Here is a 26,786-nt window from a genome sequence, read left to right on the forward strand (position 1 = left end):
TTATGCAGAATCTTCTTTGTTTCAGATGCAGAAACTGATGTATCCAGAGATCAAGTGATCTGTTGGCATGATGCGGCTAAAAACTGGCTGCATCTCATAAGGAAGAGAACTCACTAAATCAGGAGCACTCAAAAGTTCCCAAACTGTGCCATGTGAGTGACTTCAGGAAGACCACAACTATGGTTCTGCCTACGTGCCTGCTTGCTTTCTTATTCTCCTACAAGGCACACAGTGATACCTCCATATAGGCAGGTATTCCCAAACACTGACAAGATGGGTGCTGATGCCTCCAGAGTGAGATAGAAGTAGCTAGCGGCACAATTTTCTGGTCCACTCAGGTTGGAGTTAGGACTAATATTTTCCCCATGTACCTTCACCCTTGAGTGAAACCCACTAAGATGGAGGAAAGAAACTCTCCCCCAAAATGTCTGGTGGAGGTTATTTTCCAAAGGGGTATAGGGCTAGGGTATAGGGGTTATTGGGTACAGGGGGAAGAGAATTTTGGGATCATGTGAAACTTATTATGGGATGTTTAAAGGAAAGGACCAAAGGTGAGGAAAGGCAGGGACCAAGATGGATTGAGGAGAAACAAATGTAGCAAAATAGAGGGAAAACTGGATAAGAGGTTAGTTGTGTGTAAACAGGTGGCTGCTCAGTATGCTTGTCTGACTGAGCCATCACCATATTCTGTCCTGACATATTAGATCCTGTTCCTAGCCATTTTCTCCATGGATGTGCTTGATTATGTGTGTGAATGATAACAAACTTCAAACCAGACAGTTTCCATCTGTCATGATCTGTGGGGTCAGCTGTGTTAATAGTACTATTGGGCATACATGCTCAGTCTTAGTACTGGCTGGACTTGGGGACACAGAGCTGCAGCAGGTTTGCAGCTGGTAGGCTGGGACAGCAGGAATCCCCCCAGGTGCTGAGGCCTGACAAAGTTAGCTACCTTCTAACATCCTCCTCAGAAAAAGATAGGACAACTAGCTTTGGTGTGCAGGGTTTTTCTGGGGGGCTTGGGGGGGGTTGTGTGTGGTTTTTTTTTCTTTCTCCCAAGTCAAAGATTGTGGCTCTTGTCTTCTCATTTCTTCAGACAAAGCATTAGCAGAAAGTTAATGCTTCCAGGACAAGTTTACCAATTCTGCTTCTGATTACTCACATTGTTTGGCAAGAAGCCTGTTCATAGTTATTTCCTTCAGAAAGGAGTAACCCCTGATGCGGATAATGAAATTCAGATTTCTGATATAAAAACTTCAGAATAACTGCACCTAACTTTTGGGTTCCTTGTCAAAGGAGCCATCAGTTGACACAAATTTTTATTCCATTTAGAGCTAGATTACACTCTACACTACCCAAAGGTTCAGTAATTTAGCTATATGAAAACTGACATAACTTACTGTTCAGTTTCAGAATTGTTGCTCTACATTATATTTAATATGCAATGTACAAATAAGAATTGAGTGTTAGAAAAATTGGCAGCAGGTTAATGCAGAAAAGAGGGCTTCCAGAAAAGCAAATGCTGTTCTAGTTCCCATGGCACCATCCCAATATTTGTTTTATATTCCTGAGAGAAAAGAGGAAAGCAGAACAAATGTTAAACCTCCCACACAAAATTCTCAAAGTAATATTATTATTCTCCGTAAGACTCCAGCCTTGCTGTCAGACTGCTTTTTCTGTCAAGTTTCCAAATGTTTTTATTGAGAAAGGATAATAATTATAATCATATAAAGTTTAATTCAGTGAGTTTTTACTCAAATAGATTAGCTGCACACGCTGTCATTGAAAAATCTTGTACAGTCATTCATTTATTTTGCACATTATGATTACCACAATCAGAGCAACTCATATATATGCTTGTGTAAATGGGTTATTTGTCTAATCATCACCTTTATGGGAAAATTCCTGGTTTGTATCAGCAATCTCAGCGTTTATTCATACAAATGATCTCAGTATTTATTTCTACAAAGAAATACTCACTTGTGCCGATTTTTTGTTCTGCACCTTCCAATGATGTTGTGCAGCTTCTGGTGTACTGCCATACCGTACCCTTTTTCTTATCAGTCCTGGTGTCTGCTTTACATAATTCCTTGGCCTGCTAGAATTCCTTGGGCAGAATTCCTTGGGCTTCCTAGAATGCTCAAGGATTTTTTTTTAAATTTCAGTTCAGCCATGTTTATATGCCTTTGGGGAGAAGAAATATTATCAAAGTTCTCTTCATCATATTGTATTTGTAAATATGTTTTCAAGGCTGCAGACCTTGGTATTCCTAGAAAGTAAATTTTAACTTGGTACCTGAGTGGTGTTTCCACAGGTGCTTAAACACTGAAATAAGGACACACAACATATCTGTTAATGTCAGAAGGGAAGTACAGCGAGGGAATTCAAGAAACACAAACCAACAAAAGCAATACAATTAAGTCAATAGTTGGAAACACACCTTAGCTTCTCTGCGCACACATGACAATTCTTCTGTTGTCATTTATTTACATTTCGTTAGAAACTCAAGCCTTCCCTGGACTAAGTGGAAGAGGAGCAGGCAGAGCAGTTCCAACAAGATACTTTACAGCAGATGTGCTAATTAGATAAAACAGCTGCTTTGAAAATATCTACTACAAGAAAACTCTTTCAGACAGTCATGGTCTTTGGACCTATGTCCTTTAAAAACCTAACTTTGGCACCAAACTTTAAGCACAGAAGTAGTGTCCTGCACACCTGAGGAACTCATGCAGTGGACTATACTGAAGTACTCCAGATAAATGCTTTTCTGAATTAGAACCTGACAAAGTTTTTTGAGTGTTCCCAAGTCATCAACACTTTCTACTTCAAAGCTGCTTGCCAACACTCTATAACCCACCCAAAGATGTTTATTTCACCAGAGCTGGTTACCTCTAATAGCACCCTATAGCCAGCTCTTTGCAATCTGAGGAAGGTGAGTCCACAGGCTCTACCTGAATAGAATATGTGAACTGAAGGGTAAAGCAGTATACACTAGTATCTTCATTAGTGCAGGTGATGTGTGAGTATTTGCCAAAGCAACATGAAATTAGTTTTTAGGAGTATTTTATGTATAATTAAAGACTAGACAGAGTCTAAAGGCAAGATTATAAAAAGCCCCCCAGCTTTATACCAATAAAATGTAGTTAGGAAAATAATTGCTAGAACTGAAAACAGTCACAAAAAGTTAATCAGTAATACACCTTAATAAACAGCTAAATACTTGAGTTCATTTTCAAACTCAGCTTTATATTTCATTCAGCTAGTAGAGTTGACAGGATAATCATACAGCCATCAGATCCAGGGCCTGCTTTCTTAGACAAATTCTGTCCCCTAGACAGCTCTTTTTCTGAGTGGGAAACATTAGCTGGGACGTTGCTCCCCTTTAGGTGCACTTCTACTTATGGTAGGTCCCAGCAATTGTATTTGTGCAGTAAGTGTGTTGAAAATATCAACATTTAGAGTGAGTTTAATTAAAATGTTTACACAAGTAATTTGATGAATTCCCAGTCCTCAAAAGAAAGGCTGTTCTTCCAGAGTTAGTCATTACTCTGAAAACACAAAAAGTGTTTTGGAAGAAAAATCTCTTACTGGACAGCTCTAGAGTCTGCCAGCACAAGAGGTTGCTAATAAACAACCCACTCAGGTGCTCTTCCAGCAAAACTGAGAAAAGCCTAAGCAACCTTCAAGTGGCCACCTCTTTTGGTAGCCCTGCTGAGAGAGGTCAAGTCTGGTGCTGCATAAATAAGCTCTTAATGGCTCTTCTGTCCTCTTTGTGATTCTCCTTTCTTAGTGACTCCAATTGAAGATCTGCAGTGGACAAGTGCAGGGAAGTTTCAAGCCACCTCTGGCTCTTACATACTTTCCATGGACCAAGCCTGATCCCAAAGTCTTCTGAAATCAAAAGACAGACATAAGCCTTGCAGTGACATTAAGGGTCTTTCAATCAGACTGAAGAAGAGGTATTTGTTATTCCAGACAGCATTGGTTGGCACTCCTCATTACCAATGCACTATTTTTAAAAAAACATCCTACTCTTTGAAGTATGTGGGGAAATGGATTAGTATTTGTTGTAGCCAGTAAGTCTGTAATAGTCTGAAATACACATAAAAGTAAGAGCCACTGTAGCTGGTTTATTTGTATCAATCTGTAATTATAAGCTCAGTTTTACACTGAAGAATAGCAAGCTCCTGTCTGTAAGTAATGTCAAGACAGTAGAAAAAATGGGATTCTGCAGTTTTGTGATAGCAGATGGTAAAAATCAGACAGGCCTATAACTGAGTGGCCTAGGTTTGTGTTTTGCTCTGCTTTACACATGGCCCCCAAGCTGTAGTGCTCACATTATGGTTTGACACAAGGCCCACATGTTTGCAGGTGGGTTTAAGATGATGCTGACCTCTGTGAGAAACTGCCACCCCACAGTCCCTCAAGCAGAATTTGCTGTGACGATCCTGAGCCAGAGAGAAAACAGCAGCATGCTCCTCCAGGCCCTTTTGAATGGGAGCACAACTGTGTAGTTTTAGGATGAGGGCCTTCCTTGGGAGCAGAGTGATTTTTGACTGCTTCACACCCAGATTGCTAAGAAGACTGAATACCAGTCTAGCGCTATTCCTAGAAGATTACCGACTGGAGTAAGGCAACTGCCCTATTTCATGATTACCTCAGATGGATTAATTTGATGATCATTCTCTCTAGCACCAAAAATCCTTGAAGACATTTCCATAACAGCTCTTTGCTGCTTCTTCCACAGAGTTCTACAAGTAGTGCACCAGCATAAACGAGGAGATAACAAACTGCTCCAAGAAGTAAGAACAGTCGGCTGGGGATGGAAACTTAAAGCATGTTTGCAATCAGAGAATATGCAGTATCGTGCTATTCCTTGAGGTTATGTAAAATGGAATTCCAGAGCAAATTACTGTGCAAATATTTCTACAGTTCTAATGGCTACAGCTTATTTCTGTACCATGACAAAAGAAATCTGGGGGAAAGGGAATTTGCTTGGAAAACAGCATGCTCCCCAGTCTAGCTTGCTGCATATTGCTGAGTACATTTTGATCTAGCCTCAAAAGAAAGACAGTGCAGAAGATGGCAATAGTCTAATAGAAAACAAAGAAAAAGTCAGAAAAAAATCAAATGTCATTTAAAAAGGATAAAAAAACCCAAACCAACCATGTTTTCCTACACAAATTTAGGAAATCTAGGAAATAACATAGAGTAACTGGAATGCCTACTTTTACATGAGCATACTGATCAATAGACATGTCAAGAATGAAGGAAAAAAATCAGTGGGATGATGTAACATCAGAGCAAAGTATGCTGGAAAGGCTACCCAAGGAACCCATAAGAGAAGAAAGAGCTTTTGACTTAATATTTAAAACTACACATGATCTGATTAAAAAAAGTTACCATCTAAGTTTCCATCTGTAACTGTGACACAGACTGTAAAATGACTACGATATGAACTGTGACATAACTGAGACAGGAGCTTATATTCAGCAGCACTTCTCAAATGGCCGTTCTTTGCAAAGAGCAGCAAACAGCAGCTCTTTGCGAAGAGCAGCTGTTCATGAACAGCTTCAGTGGAGAAAAGACTTAAGTTGGGGGGGGGGTGTTTTCTGGCTCATACCAATTCATCCATGCAAGACGTAAATGCCCTCAAGATATAAAACAGGGGAAAAAAAAAAAAAAAAGATTTAGAAGTGTACCGAAATAACCTACCCTACTTTGTGTCACTTTCACCACCATTCTCTGAAGTTTTTTGTTGTTTATAGGCTAGACTTTGAAATTACTTTCTGGAATTTTATGCCATTTAGAAAATTCTGAATTTTGGATTTGATCTCTTTTCAGATGCTATTGTTTCCTTGTTTTCAGCCTTTCATTATAAATTGAACCCCATTAAACTACTTGGCTACTTTGAGACCAGCAGCAAGAAAAAAGACACTCTCTCCTATGGCACTGCCTGTAGTCCCTGCCTGAATCATGCCATTGTTCATAAGCATGGTAGGCCAAACCAGCAACTGGTTATGAGGAGACATGCTCTATCCAGCCTCTACTTACTACATTAGTGCCTCAAGAATCCATGCAGATTTAGAAAGGATGAAAACAGATTGCATCCTGCTTTACGGTTTAAGTTGATCTGCAGCAATGTAAAGAGTAAAAGGTGTCTTGCTATGACTACTAGCATTGTACTCAAGTTTGGGCACTCCACTGGAAATGCTATTTCCCTTACTAACTCATATAGAGATGGTAAAAAGCTGGAAACTTCTTCCCAGAGAGTTTATCTCAGCAGCAGCAGAGAGGAGACATTACATGGCAACCTGACTAGTAAAAAACAATCAGTGCTAGAAATTCTGTAGAGAAATCATACCACCAAACATCCTAATTCCTGTCTGTCCTGGTTTCGGCTGGGATAGAGTTAATTTTCTTCCTAGTAGCTGGCATAGTGCTGCATTTTGGATTTAGTAGGAGAAGAATGTTGATAACACACCGATGGTTTAGTTGTTGCTAAGTACTGCTTATGCTAGTCAAGGACTTTTCAGCTTCCCATGCTCTGCCAGGTGCACAAGAAAACTGGGCGGGAGCACAGCCAGAATAGTTGATCCAAACTGACCAAAGGGCTATTCCATACCACATGACATCATGCTCAGTATATAAACTGGGGGGGGGGGGGGGTTGGCCGGGGAGCAGCGATCGCTGCTCGGGAACTGTCTAGGTATCAGTTGGCAGGTGGTGAGCAATTGCATTGTGCATCACTTGCTTTGTATATTATTATTACTGTTATTATTGTATTGTTATTATTACTACTACTATTTTACTTTATTTTATTTCAATTATTAAACTGTTCTTATCTCAACCCAGGAGTGTTTCTCACTCTTACTCCTCCAATTCTCTCCCCCATCCCACTGGGGGAGGGGGAGTGAGCGAGCGGCTGCATGGTGCTTAGTTGCTGGCTGGGGCTAAACCACGACACTGTCTTTCTGTGGAAGTGGACGAGAGTGGGACAGATCACTCCTGTGTCCTGAACGACTTAGCAGACAAATGAAATATAAGCCAATATTGGCTAGTCTAGCCTTTGAACACACTTTAGGAGGGCAGATGACTTTAAAATCACAGGTAAGAAAACTGGGGGGATGAAAAGGTAAGCAACTTGTCCAGAAATGCATTCAGAAGATGTCAGAGCAAAGATGCAAGTAGCAGATTTCTATAAAAACAAAAGGAAAGATTATAATTTAAATGTAATTTTTATTAAGTAAAAGGAGAGAATTATTCCAAACAAAGTATATATTTTGTACTTCTTAATGGACAGAAGACCACAGCTTTATATACCATGCTTTTATTTACTTAGGTCTACCCAGGAGATTTTAGTGGACCTTCAATCATTGTTCTAATAAAGGCTTATTATGTATGAAATTTAACTTGACCTGGCTTGAAGTTGAGCAGAGAAATGTCTCATTAATTAACTTTTTAAATGATCTTAATTATCTTTCATTTAAACTCAGAGATGATCCTTAGAGAATTCAATGTACCATCATTAAAATTTGTAGACAAAGCTATTTTGTCTCAGACCCAACAGTTTTGACATACAACCCTAGATGCCTGATTTAAAATGCATGCATCTATGTCCTCATCCTTTATCAAATTACCTGACACTTACTTTTTAGTGGACCACATCAACTTTATTCCCTTCAACTCTTACAAACATATATATAAAACATAAATAAATTAAATAAATTCAAATCCTCTGTTGATTTCTAGAAACTTGCTTTAAAATCCTCATATTGTTCTCAGTGTCTAGCCTTGGCTCTGCTACTCTGGGTTCTCATCCCTTCTCTAAACTGAAAATTATAAAGTGCAACACTGCACTGACAGTGAGCCATGAAAGTAGGATCATTTGAAATGAATTGTGTATTTCCACAGGTCCAAAGTTTTAGACAGTTATATAACCTTTAAGATTAATTTTAGAAAAATCACTGTCTTTGTATAATTTCCAGTGGCTAAACTAGGTAATAAAAGCCTTCCCTCTTCAACCTCCTCTCCCCCAATTTTGAAAATCAGGTCATAGAATCTGGATCAAAAATTAACACTTTTAGCTGCTTGGAAAAATGTTAATCACAGAAACATGTCATAAAATAAACAGCACTCAGCTTGGCAAAGGGTCTAGGTTTGCTTTTTGCAAGCAAAAGCAAAAAAAAAAAAAATTTACTTCGCTATTTCAGGATTACTTAATTGTTATAAAATCCCACATTCCATGCTCTTTAATGTGCTATGCTGAAAGTCTTTTCCTTCACCAGGCTCAAAATTTCCTCATCTAGGTTTATAGTGACGTAGATCCCAGATATTTTTCTAAACCCACCACTCAGTAGATGAGATGGTTAAACTACAGTAGAAAATAACTTCTGCCATAGCATGAACAACTCACTGTTTTTCATCTTTGGATCAAATTCTGCAACAGCTTCTTTTTATTTGGCAAAACATTTTATAACCCAGAATGTCTCTTTCTGTAAGGCTAAGCAGAGAAATTCCACGGTGTTACATTACATTACAGCTAACATTACATTTTGAAGAGGGATTTTCACAGCAGCAAAGTAAGGCTTGTTCGTTAGGGCTTCTGAAACTTTCAGTCAGTATTCCCATTCTCAGATGACTTGCTAAAACTCAAGGATTCATGCCTGCCATCTAGTGGCTTTGAGCAGAGTTAGAAGCAATGTTAACAACAAAGTAGAAAATTTTTTTTGTGCTAAAAGATGGTTGTTTTAATTTATGAATATGTTGAAAATAAAAAAAATTGTTCTGGAATTGTACCTGGGAAACAGGACTGTTCCCTCCATATAACCATTAACCGAACACAGAAAGAAAATAGAGGATTAAAGTGTGGCCACTGAGTCTCCTGTGAGAAGAACAGCCATGGTTACTGCATTTGAGCATGTGATAGGCTTGCACCGGCTGGGGGAGAAGGCTGAGGACTCTTCATATCCAGTGTGTCCTTCCTTATAGCAGTCCTGGAAATCTGTAAGACAAGCCACGCAGAGCACAAACATTCTTTGTCTGCCTTCATTGAAATAAAATTGTTACCTGTTTGCAAAAAGAAAAAAAAGGCTAAATAAGATTCCATGGGGGCTGATGTGACTATCCGTTTCTGTTCTGCAGAAATGTGCATACTTCAGCGTAGATGGTCATTAAATACAAGATAGAAACAGTTCAGTCTAGAACCTCCCAAGCACCCTCTTTCAGCTGAACAGCCTAATCCCCAGGTTGTAGTAAGGCTCCACATTTTATGTTCTTTGTCTAGTTTCGTGTTTTGTACTCTTGGATATAAAGGAATGTATCTTCAACAAGAGGAGTGGAAAACACTTCCCTCCAACACAAATACAACCTGTTTCAAGGTGATTCTCTTCAAAGATACAGATTCAAAGTCTTTAGAATTTACAATTGTGCTGAAGCAAAATTCTCAGGAGAAAAAAAAAAAAAATCCAAAATATCCATTCCATGCAGGAAATGCAGGGCAGTACTTTCCACACAACTAGAAAACAGGGAGAAATAAGCCTCCCTCATGAATTTTCTTTCTGGAATTACCACCTACACTCATCAGAATTAGTTAACTAGGATTTTAATCAAAGACTAAACTATTGCCAGCCATAGCACAAATCCATGTATTAGCAAAATTGCACATACTAAAAATGGTCTCTAAATTCTGCTCAACTCTCACAGTCCTCGTGTGTCCTAGTTTGTGTAGAAACAGAACATCTATGAAATGCTAAGAAAAATGCAAACTACTTGGCTGGGGAAAATGACATCATCTCAGATCACGGAATGAGGAGGTGACTCGTAAACTGCAGGGACAGCTCATCTTCACAGCTTTTATAGCCTTGATATAATCAATGAGTCTACAGAAAGACCAAACAAGCAGTGCTAGTGAGGTCTGCTTTCAAAGCAGAGGAAATGTATATACCCTCAGTGAAACATATACAAGAACTTGCAATTTGTGGAGCCTCTATACAGTTCTTAATCTCAAATCAGACCAGAAGATAATTCCATACTTTTGTGTTACCATGGAAGTACTCCAATATTTATTATATGGATCATCAAGACAGGTACACATAATAACATCCAGCTACATTGAATGAATACTTATTTTCAGTCTCTAAATCTCTTTATTTTGAAAGCCACAAATCCACTATTGACTAGAGGCTGTATAAAATTTTGCCTTTCAGTAATCTTCCTATACCTGGCTTTTATGGAAGTTTCTTGTCCAAAACAACGATTGTCAGAAAAATAGAGTACACAATTGCAAGTGACTGAATTTGGTACAATCTCCTCCCACCCAGCCCCCTCCCCCCCCCTTTTTTTTTGGGGGGGGGGGGGGGGGGGGCATATAAGGAATAATATTTAATGTTATTTTCAAAACTAATATAATGAACAGACACTTAGACAGGCTTAACAAAGAGGCTCTCTTTACATAATTATAGATACCATAATAAAAATTTACTAGCATTTGACAAGTTCTGTGCAATTTTTTAATGCACAGATTATAGTGTTCATCAACAAAAATAGCTCATAACAAAATCTTTCCTCTCATGACTGCATAGTATAACATTGATTTAAAAGGTACAAACAAGGAAGTAACAAAATGCACTGTCATTTAAGTATTTCCAATACCAACAGCTAGGAGGCATGCATTAACTGGATATCATCAACTTAAATCTCACTATTTTTATCTTCATTTAAGAAAAATTAAACTACTAATCTGGAAACTCCCCTAACATTTCATTCTTTCAGCTGACTGCAGAAAAAAATACTTGTAAATACAAAAGAAGAAGAAGAGTTGACAGTTTTGTAACCAGTATTATATAGGATATGTATTTACCATACAGAAGTTGACTCTGTTCCTTTAGGAACTGCATGCATACATTTCCTGGCTTTTCCACTACAAAATATTTTTCTCCACAGATGATTTGTAACTTTTATGTCAAGTTTATAAACCAAACCAAAACCAAACTTCGTGCATTTTAAAGAACCTTTCCTACACATTGTAGTTACTTTTCAGTGAGAAAACATGGTCCACTCTGGCTCATGTTCTTGCAACAACACAAAAAAGTAGTATTACAAAATGTAATTAAGTGATCTCTTGATTTTTTTAATTACATCACATTCAAAAGTTTAAAAGTGATACTTGACATTAAATTTCAAGATAAAGAGATGTCAGTGCAAAAGGTCTGGGCCATCACTGAGCACTTTGAATCCTTCCTAGTTTCATGCTTGTTATTTCAGAAGCAATAACAAATAGTGCATTTATGGCAGAAGTATCAGATCCCATGACTGAATTTCTATTGCTATTAAAAATATAAAAGAAATCCAAAATATAAAAACTGATGCATGGATAGAAAATTAGTGATTAAGAAACAAGGAACAGAAGTTTGCCCACTTTTAATAACTACAAAAGATGAAAACTGACTTTTAGCAAGAATTTTTTACAATCCTCTTACAGGCATTTGAAAAAAAAGCTTTTGAAAAATATGCTGCAAAATTTCTTAATTGTTTATTAATGAATGTTTTGAAAAAGTAGATTAGGCATTACAGGTTTTTTAAGGTGTTGACAATCTATTTTACAGACACATAGAAGTTGCACAGTTTGTATGAAAAATATGTATTTTTCAGTGTTAACAATACAGACAACTACAAAACAGAGTATCACACACAGTCTGCAAGTTTCTTTCTTTCTTCAAATTGTTTGTCTACTGCAAGTGAAAGAGCCTGAAGAAACATTGTCATTGTAACACTGGGGGACTGAAAATAAGAGAACATTTTGTTAGACACATTACAGCAATAGGCATACATAATATTTTACATACAAATCACAGTATTTAAGAGAGAAACACCTGACTCCCGTGTTACAAAATTTTCAAAATGCTACAAAACATAAAACTGCAGGTTTATTTTAAACCAGCTAGCATAGTAAAGTCAAAGTCAAGCTATGCAAAGTCTTGAGTCAATCACTACTATTGTGGATTTACTTCAAAAAAGTTTTTTAACAAATTATTGTTATTTATAAAGTGGCAGAGAGTTTTCTTTCAGCAAGAAATTAACAGAGAACCAATACCAATGTTCTGTTATGACATTTAATTAAAAGTGGAATGTCGTTGGACAGATCAATCCCACCTGTCGTCTTCAATCTCATCTTAAATTATGGGCAGCTCAGAATTGTTTCAGACTACAAAGCTGCAGAAACAGTGCAATTCAGATTAAAAGGGGAGTTTAGGCCCAATCTTCAGGCAATTTTCAAATGTCTTCCCACCTGTCTCAAAACCAAACCGAAATATAATGAATAGAATAAACTTACTTGAATATTTATTATACTTACTTGAATATAAAGTGCATGTGCTAGGAAAGGAAGTTTTCTCAGGACCCGGCCACTAAGACCTTCACTTCTTCTACAGTAAAACAGAGACAAGTGCTGCTTAAATGCTAAATACCCACTCTCAAAAAGACTTTTCCTTTTCCTGTGTTTCTCCCATAAGTTGCTCTAAAAAAAACTCAAATCACAATTCAGCAGGTCACTTGCAGCACTTTTAGCAGAAGCAGGAAGTGAACAGACAACTTTAGCCTATAGGAGGCTATACAGTACAGACAAGCAAGCAAGGGTACAGAAATAGCATGTCACATTTGCCTGCCAAAGCTTACATCATGCCCTTCACGTCACTCTGCCATATCTCATGAATTTGGGGGAATGTCTACACTGAAAGGTTATGGTACAGACATAACCTCCCATCCACTCTTGAAAGGGCCTGAAAAATTTGTTTTGAAGGCTGGACCTCACAGCCACTTCTTCCCACCATTTACATGCAGCTTCCTTTACACCATCTACTTGGCATGTTTCCGTCTCCTCCAAGTACCACTCTGTGTAGAACCCAAACCTCTACGCCTGGAAGAACTCACTTGTTTTACTCCACTCCTCACTGGCTAAGATTGCCTACTTCAGGAACAGAAGGAAAACACACTTTCCTGACTTTATGAATGTTATTTTATTTTGTTCCACAGGGACCAGCACTTTGGAAAAAAATATTGCTTGATATTGTGAATATCATTTTTATTGCTTCAAGAATCATTATGCTGCAGTGAAAGACTATTCGCTCTACTAGCATACTCAGCAAATCATGATACTCTCCATTTACACTTCACTCCTTTCCCCTTTGCTTCTGTCCACTTATATCTTGATGCTAAAAACTGACTTAGTAGATTGCAAGGCATTCCAAGACACTTTCTTAGCAGGAACTAAGGCCAATGCTATTTCTGCTAAACTGCATTACAATTCATAATTATCCACTGAAACCTAAGGCACCTCACTAATCCAGCCAGCAATTTGTCAAGAGGACTTCAAAGGGCAAAGCAGAAACCAGAAGCAGTACTAAGCCAAGCCAGATCTCAGACTAAGAAATGCTGGCAAGTCCTGATCGCTTCTACTTTTTGTCCCCTGAAAGGTTTTACACTAACCCTAACTGAAAAAAATTCGTATGTTTCAGAACTCTAGCTGTTATGAAATTCAATTACTTTTACACATCATTCCACAACTCGTTATACACACACACACACACACATATAGAGATATATATAAAAAAAGCGTAGAATTTCAGAATCTTACCTTGAGATTTCTTTTAGTGCAAGGCTTAACCTTGACACATTATTTTCTACGAAGCCTATCATCTCTAGCTCTCTGAGTGTCAGGAGCTGCTGTCGAGGGTATATTATTTGACACTAGAAAGAAGAGTTATACACTATTGTATGAAAAACTTAATACCTTCAAAATTAAATTCTACAGTAAGAGTGGAAATACAGTGAAGGAATGAAATTTGTGTATTTTTGTCATTTAGGAAGTATGATTAAAATGTCAGATTTATTAAAATACAACATTTCACAGTCTTGCTTTCAAAATATTACCTTCATCAGTTCTTCCAAGCAAGAAAGATATATTCTAAATATTGCTGCAGTGGATGGAGGTCCAATGTATTGCTTTATGTCAGCCCTGTCTACAAAGGCCAAGTCAATTTTCTCCGTAATATTTGAAGTAGTCAGGATAACTACATTGGGATACCTTCAAGATAAAAGCAGATTTTTAGGTCACATGTACAAAAATTATCTCCTTTTGTGACTGGCAAATTGATACCTTCCATCTTATGACTCAAGCCATTTCATGCAATAAGCAGTCACATCACTCTTATCAGACAGCAATTACATTCATTAAATGATCTGAAGCTCTTGGCCAGTCATCACCAATCTATTTCAATGTATAGCTTCTTTCTTTCAGCTGTTTCTCAAGTGTCCATAGTTTCTCTAACTCTATTTTAGAAGTGATAATACATTAACTATCTAGAGCCTACTGGCATAGTTTCTGACACACAAAAAAAAAGGATTATCAAAAGACTTGTAAATTTGAACCTTTAATCTACATGTTTTCCATTTCAATTCAGTAGAAAGTATATAGTTTAACTGGCAATGTGACACATTCTAATCGTGGATGACATTAGAGTGAGCTTAAAAGAAGTACATCTCCTTGCTCTAAGAAATATTGAAAGAACATTCTTAACCATAGCTATTTTTCAGTGAAGCCTGTAAACTTTTACATATGAATAAGCCACTTACCTTTGATTAGCCATGAGACAGGGCCAAATACTAGGGCAACTTTCTTTCTATGAACAGAGCCAAGTATGCCCAAAAAGGGGAGGGAAGTGGCAGGAATAAAACAAGAGATGGTCTGCTGCACTAAATCCACCATGCAAAGTGGACCAATCATCATTAACAATTGCTTTTAAGCCATGTGTTGTGCAAGTCTGCTTTAGATTAACATCCAGAAGGTGTAAATAATGAATGAACTCTTCACTGATCTTATACTTGTCTCTCCAAAGCAGATATCATGACCATCTGCCCTGCATCCCTCCCTAGCTTTAAAGGAAGTATACCATCTGTAGATTTGATTGTTCACTCAGTTACATGCAAAATATTCTGTTGGATTATTCCTATTTCTTTTCACAATTAGCACCCTTAACAAAGAATAGTTCACTAACCAATTTGGTTTAGTATTCCAAGAAGGAATTAAGATTTAGCAGGAATCCAGAAATTGTCAATTACCTTTTGCTGTTGCAATAATATGAGTTTACCTTTTAATCTGATCTATTTGTGTCAGTACAGCATTCACCACACGAATAGCATCTGAAGGCTCTGTGCCTGCCTTGAAGGCACTGCGGGCTGCCGTGAGGCTTTCCACCTACCAAAAAACAAACCAACTAACCAAACAAACAAAAAACCACTGAAAAAAAAAAATCACCAAACACCAAAAAACCCCGTAAAAGATTGCACATTTGGAGTGCTGGCAGCAAGGAAATAACCCAGACAATACACCTTCAGATCCTTGTGTCTGGTATCTAAACCTTCATCTTCAAAATCTTTTGTTAAGTAGGAATTTACAGGGAGAGGGAAAGGAATGTCAAGGAAGCAAAGTGCAATGAGTGAAATTCATGTTTAGACAGTAGAACGGAGGCCATTTTTCCTTTTAATTAAATTTCAGGGGTGGCAGGGACACCACCCCACCCCCCCCACAATAATGAATACATTGAATTTAGAATGAGCTTCCCCACAGGAACTCCAATGTAACAGAGCTAATAAGGTACACACTTACTAAGTTGCTTATGTATGCAAGTCTGAAGAGAATCTAGACAATGAACTGAATCATGCTTTTTAGAGCTTTACAACATATGTAAGACCACAATTAATACAAATCCAGGCTACTTTGGCATTTAAAATAATGTTCCACTTGTAAACACATAGCAGCAAGCCAAGTTCTACCAAGAAAGGTTTCGCTTCATTTTCAGCTGGAATTTGCATACTAAATCACCCTGTGCTCCTCCCAAATCTCTCAAATGTGCAGCAGTCAAGATTAAAATTCACTCCTCTGCACAAAATTACATAACTTACAAAAAAGCATAAATATGCTTTTACTGCTCTTCACGAATGAGAATTATCACAGTTCCCTCCCATCAGTTTACTTCATCAGTTCAATGCTATTAGAATCATACCTCATCAATCAATACAAATACGAGAGCATCTTTGTCATCAATCAACTCTTGAATCTTCTGGAACATCTTGGTTACAAGCTTGCCACTCTAGAAAGACACCATATGCATATGTTTAACTATTTCCTTATCACACAACTTTCCAAGCCTTACCATATTTAAAGATGGAAATATCTGTTTTTTAAAGTAACTTACTAATATAGCTTCTATTTAAGTGTTCTCAAACAAATTAATTATTCTGAGTAATCTTCGGTGCACACACTTACTTTATGAAACAAGCCCAACAGAAACAGTGTAATATCTAAAACACAGTTGACTTAATTAGCTATATCAATACATACCTCAGAAAACCATTTAGAGAAAAGGCTATGGCTGTTTATCTCAATTAACTGTCCATACCTATACCTAAAGTATGAAGGGAAAAAGAAGCATCAACTCTATTGCAAGTAAAAGTCAGTGATATCGTTAACTTCCATAAGTCTCATTCCCTCCATTTCAACCCTGGAATTATGTGAATTAGTACTTTAAATAACTTACTTTTCAAAACATAATACCTGTTTTGAGTTTAATTGTCATTTCCAGAAACATGTCTCACTAGAATTGATATCAGACAGTTACCATGCTAATGGCCTCATTCTTCTGTTCATTTAAGATTTTGTTCAGTATGGCAAGAACACACAAAATGCATGAAGCTTATTTACTTAGCTCTTCATGGATATCCTTAGGACAAAATATCTCAACCACACCACCCATGTTTATCATCAACTCAGCTTGGTCTAGAGTCAGATCACTCCAATATTTACACATTGTTTATGTTACACCTAGTATTTTATATAACATTTCTTTTTTTATATAAATTTGTTAAGTTGCTGTGAAGTTTAAGGCTAACTCTTATTATTTGTCTGATACACTGAATGACCTCTGTGGCATTGAGACAATCCAAACACAAAACAAATTGGTTACAGAATCACTACCTATTAAAAACAGGCTTTCTTGAGCATGAAGATACAAATAGCAGGCTCAGTACTCTGTGATCCTTTGTCCTTTAATATTCATTGATGTACAACGTGATCACGAACAAATTACTGTATCGCCACTGGAATTTATTTTACATACCTGGGCACAAAAAATTACACATTTTAAAAGGCATTAAAATATCCTAACCAGTCTGTCTATCAGATCAATTTAATTGCTAGCCAGGTGCACTATAAAAGAACAATGAACATTAGCACCTGGCACCAGTTACTTGAAATCAAATATTAAATATCTTTGGGCTACTGAAAAAGAACAATTAACAATAGTAAACTAAAGTGAAAAATTTCCCAAAATTATCACCTGTACGACAGTCGAATTGTCAGCTTCTGAGCCAATGCTCTACAGAGAGAGGTTTTCCCAGTTCCAGGAGGGCCTGGTTTGAAATCAAATCCATACATTACACAGAATCTGTATCAGATTGTTAATGACATGTAACATCTTTTTAACTACTATATTTCATTACAGCACTAATTGTAGAATAAAACCACAGCAGACAGTGACTATGAACACCAGGGTACTTTGAGAAGATTGCTTACTCCACTACAGTCCTAGAGCTGAGCTTTGAATTTATATAATTTTCAATTACTTTTATACAGACACCATAAAGTTAAAATACTCAACAGTCACAGAAGCAAAGTGTATCACCCTAACAGGGCTTATGCTTATTAGCATTCTTAAAAATCAGTGCTCTGCTTAAACTTGTATCTTCCTGAAACATATTCTTCTAATATGCAAAACAAACACATCATGCCCAGTTTGATCAGCTGTCCACTTTCCCAGAAATCTCTACTTTGGGGCAACCCAGAGCATCTCAGGAGGTATGTTCTGGGACAAACCTTTTGTATCTGGCTTGACACCCTATGTAAGAGCCACACAGACTTTCTCCAAACAGACAAGTACAAGCATAGTTAAACAGAGTGTGAATGTAAGGAAGATGTGTGGGTGCTAAACAAACTGATAACATCAACCAGATGACAGTACTTTCAATCAATCAAAGCCAGTACTGCCATTACAGCATAAATGTATTTTGCACTACAACAGTTGTAGAGTTCTCAGTATTAACTTGTGATCACAATAATGAGCTCATTATTAAAATTAAATATATCTATCATAAGCATATTGTTAACAGTCTGAAATAAATAGTTTTCCAAGCAATAACATCCTGCATCTTCTAAACTGATACAACTGAAGTATAACCAATGCTCATAACAAGCATTTCCACTATGACCTTTTATTTTTGAAAACCAGTCTTGACAGCAAAATTGTAATTAATCAATAGCAAGCTGCATTTTGCAAGAAAATGGATTCAGTTGATGTTAATCTCATTTATGGTATAACCTCCACAGTAAGCTAGGACTGACTGAAGATTACATCTTCACTGACATAGTAATAACTAAATTAGAGAGTACTGCCTCCATACTTGGCAACAGAACAGTGTTAACACAACATACAGATTGATTTCCCAGTTTCCTCAAGTTTTTATAAAGCCATAACTAACAAATTTTTTAATAATGTAATAGAACTGTTAACTAATATATGGCTCCTAATGTCCTCAGTATCTGCATTATTTTTGCACTTCATACAAAAAAGCAGTAATATCACTTAAAAATTGAAATTAAAAAAATACTATTGTCACTGCATTACAAATGTTAGAATTTAAATTCCTGCAGAACATAGTACATGTGAACACTGATTTGATTCGAATATTACATTTCATCTAAATTTGTATTATAGACAAAATACTTCTCTGCTGCTTTTGGATCATCTAATTCCACTGCACAGAAGTGCAATACAAGGTCTTCCAGAAGGAAAGTACAAACAGATGGCCTATGAATCTACTTGGTTTAAGATAGATCATTCTTACCATGCAGCAAAACGACTCTGTTCCACGATATCATGTTGCTGTCAACATTTTTGTCAGAAAATAGTAACGTTGTCGTCACATAATCAAGTAACTAATTGAAAAGGAGAGAGACACACAAAGTAGAGACATAGAAAATACAATTACAAATAAAAGCAATATCCTAGTTATGTCTATTGTGTACTTTTAACAAAAAAAAAAAAAAAAAAAAAAAAAAAAAGGCTCATGTCTTTCAGTTACAGGCAAATTTTCTTCCTGCAAAGGTTGGAAATTCATTTCCTTCCTACCCTCAGGAAAAAGAATAGTATGTACTGGGCACAAATGGAGTTCCAGAACTTTTACATGAGTAAATGAAATGCTTTAAGGGAATGAAATTATTTTCATTTTCCATTGTCCCACTTATAGTGTGTCTTTAAAACACAAGCTGCTCAAGCACAGAGAATCAAAGACTCAAACTCCAGGTCCTGTTTAGATATTGTATAGCTATACATTTGTTCAGTTTTTTGTAGTCAACCTACCAAACAAAACATTTCCTGTCACATTTTAGTTCCTTTCTACTGAAGCATTTGTATCAGCTACTGTAAGGAATTTGTGGATTGGTTATCCTTCCAAATAAGGGAAGTTGCATGTACTTCCCTGAATGCTTGCTTCTAAAAATAATGCTACTTCATTTTAGAATTATCTAGAATCAGGAAGTAGAGAACTCTTTCAACAAAATCAGTATGAACCTCAGGTGTGAATCTATACTGATTTTTACCTATTATAACACCTGGTACCAGATTATTTTCTGTTGTGGTTACCTGTAACGTGCTTTTGATCCATATGTGTTAATAGGACAATACAACAGTATTCCTGCAATATCTCATGCCCAAGATGGAGCAATTACGCAATAGCAAAAACCTGAACTTCATCCAGCATGTTTTCCAATATTATATTGACACTGACTGTACTATTTTGAAAATTCACAGCAACCATTTCAGAGCCTGTAGAACCCAACCATACCCAGCGAGTTCCACAGTTTAAAGAATGAACATTCATCACAGTTACTTTTACAGAAGTTAAGTAGTTCTAGTTTTAGTCATTAAAAGCTACCAATTCTTTCTACCAACATACACTTACAGTCAACAGTGATCAACTTGCTGTTATTTAGTAAAACATTAAGTCTAATTAGTCTTGTCATTTCACAGCTGATTTGGAAAGCAGTTCCACAGATTAGACAAACGTTGATGTGTTAATTGATCTTTACCTTATAAATGAAGAATTACAATCATTGGAATGTTTTGCTTTACTGAAGAAGTCTTTATAATCATCAGTAAAGTAATAAGTGAGAATACTGTATCTACGGTATTATAAACAAGCTAATGAATTAGTTATCTGTGCCCAAAAACTTCAGGTAGAAGCATTTTTTTTTTAACAAGCACAATAAACATCTTAATGAGTGCTGTCATAAGAGAAATTTAATTGAATTGAATCATTTGTGGTTTTTACATCACAATTACTAAATTTCAGATTACAGTATCACAGTTCTACAGCTCTGGCAGTTATCATCACAACCTTTGATGAATGCACAGAATCTTCAAACTAGAAAATGACCCCATGGAACTGGTTTGTTTCTTCCGAATATCTTACCAGTATTCAAGTGGGAGTGCACTCACTCTAGTCAAATCACTGAATGTGCATTTGTATCAACAGTAACAGTGCTGGCTGACATTACTGCTAATCCAATGAATTGTCTAGCTGCTGCCAGAAACACACAGTTAAGCTGCCATTCCCTTCTGCCTAGCCTGAACCAACCACTTCTGTTACGTGACTATTAGCTATGGTCACAGTGGACCAATTAATGGGACAAAACCAGGTGGAAATTAGCTCATCACACAATAAGTTGAACACTAGAAGTGTTCTAGTTTCCTCAGTTAGTTTACTGCAAGGTAACAAGAGTGCCAGTAGAAGAGAAGCACTGCAAGTACAGCTGAGAGAAACACACTTGTCTTCTAGTGATAGCAACCCACCAAAATTGCCTTATTAAAAAAAAACACGCCAAAGACACAAGAGATCTTTTGGGACCTTCACAATGGAGAAATAGAGAATTGATTTCAAAGAATGCTGCGTAAGTTTTTTCTAAGCCTCTTTGAAGTTTTTTTTCTCCACCAATTTTCTTTAACCCCTTCTAGAAAAACATGCAATTAATGAGCCTTAAAACAAGGTGCAGTATTTTAATAAAGTGAATTTCTACCCTGTTCTACAGAACATTCATTGTTTTCTTCAAGCAGGCTGATGAATATAGAATCATAGAATCGTTTAGATTGGAAAAGGCCTTTAAGATCATCCAGTCCAACCATTAACCTAACATTACCAAAGTCCACCACTAAACCAATTAAGCGTAGAGTAGCAATTTTGTGTTTCCTGGCTTGGTGGATGGATAATTTATAATGAAAGTAAAAACTAGGAATCATTAAGGTTGGAAAGGACCTCTAAGTCCACCCATCAACCCAACATCACCATGTCCACTAAACCATGTCCCAAAGTGCCACGTCTACCCATTTTTTGAACACTTCCAGGGATGGTGACTCCACCACCTCTCTGGGCAGCCTGTTCCAATGCTTGACTACCCTTTCTGTGAAGAAATTTTTCCTAATATCCAATCTAAACAGCCACGGCGCAGCTTGAGCCCATTTCCTCTCGCCCTATTGCTAGCTACTTGGGAGAAGAGACCAACACCCACCTCACTACAACCTCCTTTCAGGTAGTTGTAGAGAGCAATAAGGTCACGCCTCAGCCTCCTTTTCTCTAGGCTAAATGATCCCAGTTCCCTCAGCTGGGAGGGACCTGTTTCCATTCCCCCTGTCTCCTAGGTCCCCTCCTTCGGCTTGCTGGCAAGAGTGTAGGGGATCCTCTGCTCCTTGTGGGGCCTCCATCTGCTGCCTTGGCCTCAGGGATGGTAGGGTGCGGCTCCACCAATCTATCTCCCTCTCGCACTCCCTGATACTCCTTAGCCTTTCCACTTTCTCCTTCAGCTCTGCCACCAGGCTGAGCAGATCATCTACCTGGTCACACCAAAGACATTTGCCATCTCCGCTGCCCTCCGGTACAAGCGACAGGCTCAGGCACTCCCTGCAGGCGGAGACCTGGATGGCTGCATGTTTGTGCAGGAGCTCTGTCTGGGTCACCACATTCCTTCTGGCAATGGCTTTCAGGCGAGTGGTAACCATAGCTGCCAGGTCCTTTCCTGGGAGGGCGATGACCACTAGCTGAGTTTCCCTTTAGAGCTAGAAGGGGGGACTTGGCCTTCCCCGCACACCCTGCCCGAGCGAACTACAGCGCAAACTGATGCACCATGCCCTGTTTGCCCGTCCTGTTCACCGTGTTCCTGGTTGCTCGCGCTCCCTGGGGGCTGCTTTTGTAGGTGAGGGGGTTTGGCCACCGTTGCTCCTGTCCCCCCCCATGCTGCGTCAGGGCTGCTGCGCTCAGCAGCTCGCCCTGTCCCGCTCTAGGCAGGGGGCTTGGGTGCCCTCTCTCTCCCTGCGCTTTTGCTGACTTAGCAAGGGTGCCCCAGCACAAGCCTCCGCTCCGGAGCCCTTCACCTCGGTGACTGCGCTGAAGTAGCAGTTACACTGGGTTTTAAAGCAAAAGTGAAAATCTTCTGAGAAGTTTTAAGTTGCTACCAAAACAACACCTCCAGCTGTTAAAATTCTGTTTTCTGTAAAATAAGCCAATGCATATGAAGACATTCTTTGTAATTTGTGGCATGAGCGTCACTGAACCCAGTTTGACGGGGAAACTCAGATTTTTTGCAAAGCTGACTTCACAGTAGTACATATTGATATACATCTGAGATATGACATTTAATCTCTGCCTTCTTTTGTTAAGTGTACATCAGAGAAGTATGTATATAGATTTTTTTGACCTGGTGATTTCCAAATAAATTGTCCATGGGTTGCAGCAAACTTCAAACAGACTATATTTCAACTCTTACTTCTCCTCATGCAATTTTAGTTGTTATTAATTTTCAACTTACGTTTGATTTTACTTCAGTGTCATATATGAGACTTTCCCAAAGGCCATGGAATTCAGCTGCAAAAGCAATATATTATATACCTGTTTAGGATAAATCAGTCTGGGAAGTTGTAATCTACCATTGCAGCACAAAGCAATTTTCAAACTATATTCAACTAAAATTAAAGATTAAGAACAGATATACGAAAGCAATTTAAATATATGGAAAAAACCATATGAGTTATTTTTCTCAAAATGCAAACACTACTTTCTAACAGACCAATTCATCAGTTTCACAACTTCTGTTTCCTCAAATAATTGTGAGGAGAAATTAATCTTCTTAATTTCTTAACATGAAAGGAAAAATATCATTCTTTCCACCCTCAACATTTCCCCAAGATACAGAGCTATGAAAAGTTGGGGTGGGAGGAGGGTTCTAAGCCCAATTTTATCATTCAGCTTTTTTTTTAACATCAACATGTAGAAGACAAAAAAAAGCACGTAGCTGAATAATGCATAAAAACTAAAGTTGTTGTTTGGATATCAATCATTTTTAGCAGTTAGTTTCTAGCTTTCAGCAAAGAAAAGCAAAAAAGACTGAACAATTATAAACCACAGTAATATGGGAATAATGTCAAAGTATCAGACTGAATTCTTCCCGAAAAGAAATGTAATGCACAGTTAGGCTCTTCACAACATGGAAAGAGCAAGAACATCTCAGAATCACTGTCTCTTTGAGCTTAAACTCACACCTGTACTACTTCTTCCAGGTGCAGAATCCAACTTCCACAAGCACAGAATACTAACATACAGGCCACGCTCTATTGCAGAGCAAAGCCATGTTCTTTTCAGAAGACACTCTGAGGACTCTAAATCTCTTTAGTTTGTTTGTTTGTTCCAAATATAAGAGCAGCACTGTCTTGGGGGCTGGAAGCCAGCAGTGGGCTCTGGAAAATAAATGTTTAAACTGATGAGTTCCTTGTGGGTCTTCAAATAAAAATTTGGAATGCAGCTTGTAGGGTTAAAAATTTGCATGCTTCCAATTATGACTATACATTTTATTCCACAAGACCAGTTACTTCCACCCATCCACAAGTACTACAGAAATAAATTACGTGTTGTGGAATCACCTGTAGTAGCTCAGTCAAAAATCATAAAGTCCAAATATATTCGTTCCATTAACAAAGGACAATGTTAAACAATATATACAAATAATACCTTTAACAGGTAACCCTATAAAGACTTTTAGCCTTTCCAAGATTTTCTTTCATTGTAATTGCTCTAGATCTTCCAGAAATAGTACATGGGTACCTGCTGGTAGCACCCAGTGGTTAGCTGCAATGATATCCTCATTCTCTTCTTCCAGGTTTTCAGAGCTTGGTCCTTCTTCATTCAGATGAAAAATATGAAGAGAAAGACTGCTTTTGCTCAAGTCAATAGGCTAGAATGCACATAAAAAGAATTTTAGTACATCGTATTTCTCATTTAAAGCTAATTATAACATAAGAAAGTTACATTTCTCAGCTGGCATTCAGCTTTGAAGCCTACTACTACTTCCATTTCAGACCTTACTAAGGGGTGTAGGCCCAAAAACTTAGCCACCTTTTCCTGGTTATACCAGTCAGTCTAATAAAAGATACTACATCGTCCTATAGACCTTGTCCTTAGGCTATCACTAGTCTACCTATAACAAGTTCACAGGCATATGAACATTGACTGTGAATACCTGTCTGTCTTTCAGTTTCAGTTCTGTATCCACAATCGACACAGAATGCACATTGCTGTTAAGGAAACCATCATCAAACTCTGTCCACTTGTAATCACCAAACACGATGTTATGTCTGCTCAACAGCTTTAAGACACTCATCCTGATATCTTCTTTCTTGGCCGCACTAACAAAAAAGAAACAGTATCATTTATGGCACTGACATTTATAAGGAAGCATGAACTAATATCAGAGTGCTTTATTTCATACACTAAGCCTACACGGAAAACAGCTTCTATCTCACAAAAAAAACCAAACAAAACCAAACCAAAATCCCCAAAACAAACCACCCCCAAAAACCAAATTCACACAAAAAAATCCAAACCACACCCAACCCCACCCATAACATTCTGCAGAAAAAAACCCTATCAAATTCAGCTTGTTTACAAAAGTAACAAGTTTGATACTTGTTTTTAATTTGTGCAGTAAAAGACACAAGCCAAAGAATACTATTTGCTGTTTGCAGTCATATCAGGGGACATGGAATGACACAGCTAGATTTCAAGAATGGAAATCAGTTGTGCAATGTGAAAGTGTTTCACTAGGAAAAACAGAAAAACTCATAGCCAAGCTACTACACTGAATTTGGTACACTTAGCTTGGAAGCTCTATTATGCTTTCATGTCTGAGGACAGCTGATATCTCAGGATGGGGACATGCTATAAGGAGAATTCCAGAAGAGACAAAAACTACAGGGAAAGGAATGCCATTTTAAGATTTCAGAAAGGCTTTAACATAATTTTGCAATTTCAGTGATACATTCCCAGTGCGAATTCCCAGTTCCTTGTCTTTTAAGTCTGACAAAAAAAAAAGAGCAGTAGATATTTTACACTTTGACTTTAGCAACACCTTGGACACACTCTCCCATACTATCCACATAGCCAAATTGGAGAACAAGGTGGCTGGACTGTCCAGCTCAAAGGGTTGTGATTAGTAGTACAAAGACTAAGCAGAGCTGCCGGTAAGTCAGGCAAGTAAAGGTGGGGTGGTGCTGTCAACATTGGGACCAAGACTGTTTCTGCACCTTCGTTTACACACTGGACAATGGGACGGAAAGCAACTGCAGCAAGTATGGATAACACCAAAGCAGGGAGAGCTGTCAGTACAGCAGAGAGCAGGGCTACCATTCAGAGGGACCTCTGCAGGTTGGAGATATCATTTGACTAGAACCTCCTGCAGTTCAACAAAAGTAAGCATGAAATCCCGTCTCTCCATCTACTGCCCAGACAACAGTACAAACCAGATGCCATCTGGATGAAAAGTGGCTTTGCAGAAAAGGATCTGGGGTACTGGCAGACAAGTCAGCAATGAGTCAGCAGTGCGCTCCTGCTACAAATAAGACCAACCTTATTTTAGGCCATGCTAGCAAGAGTGCAAATGTTAGGGAAAGTGATTCTTTCCGTCTACTGACTGTAAGGCCACATCTGGAGTATTGTGTGTGGTTTTGGGCTCTGCTGTACAAGAGTCAATGATATACCGGAGCAAGTCCAGAATACGGTTACTAACTTGATCATGGACTGGATCACATGATGCACAAGTTGAAGCTGAGAGAAATGGGTTTGTTCAGCCTTAGGAAGAGACACCTGCATGGAAACTCACGGGAGTATAGAGAATGCAGAGAAGAGCACTGTGTACCCTTGTAGGCGCACAGCGCAAGGACAAAAGGCAACAGACACAAGTTGCAGCAAGTAAAGTTCTGATCAGAGAGACCTGCTTGATTTCTGATGAACTTCCACGTGTATTTGAACATTATCACACACGTTCGGGAGCGCTTGCTTCAAATCCCCAGCAGCTTCGTCCATCCTTCTCGCTCCTAGGGGGAAAGCGATACCAAGAAGCAGGCTTTCAGCGACCATTACACGCCCACAGCACAACCGGTCTTTCCCAGCACGAGCGACGCCGTGCCCCCTCCGTGTGCACCCCACCACCGCGGGAACCGGCACTTCCTCACTTCCTCCCTCCCTCCCTCCCCTCCTTCCCTCCCTCCTTCCCTCGGGAGGCGACGACGCCAGCCACGAACCTGAGAATGGCGCGCTGACGATCGGGGGACGCAGGTCCTGCCGGGGGCCCCGAA

General features: G+C 38.3%; 1 protein-coding gene across 1 annotated transcript; it reads right to left on the reverse strand.

The window, feature by feature from the left end:
• Positions 1-11,685: 11,685 nt before the first annotated feature.
• On the reverse strand, positions 11,686-26,529 carry TRIP13 (thyroid hormone receptor interactor 13). The gene is made up of 13 exons (XM_009487579.2): positions 26,423-26,529; positions 24,674-24,839; positions 24,259-24,388; positions 22,970-23,025; positions 18,958-19,048; positions 17,394-17,466; positions 16,400-16,463; positions 16,062-16,148; positions 15,147-15,253; positions 13,930-14,083; positions 13,634-13,746; positions 12,356-12,425; positions 11,686-11,781 (listed from the first exon to the last, which is right to left on the reverse strand). The coding sequence occupies exons 1-13, from the start codon at positions 26,512-26,514 to the stop codon at positions 11,686-11,688; spliced, it is 1,299 nt and encodes a 432-aa protein (XP_009485854.1). The 5' UTR covers positions 26,515-26,529.
• Positions 26,530-26,786: the final 257 nt, after the last annotated feature.

This window comes from Pelecanus crispus, chromosome 2 (genome assembly GCF_030463565.1).
Source record: "Pelecanus crispus isolate bPelCri1 chromosome 2, bPelCri1.pri, whole genome shotgun sequence".
NCBI classification, from domain to species: Eukaryota; Metazoa; Chordata; class Aves; order Pelecaniformes; family Pelecanidae; genus Pelecanus; species Pelecanus crispus.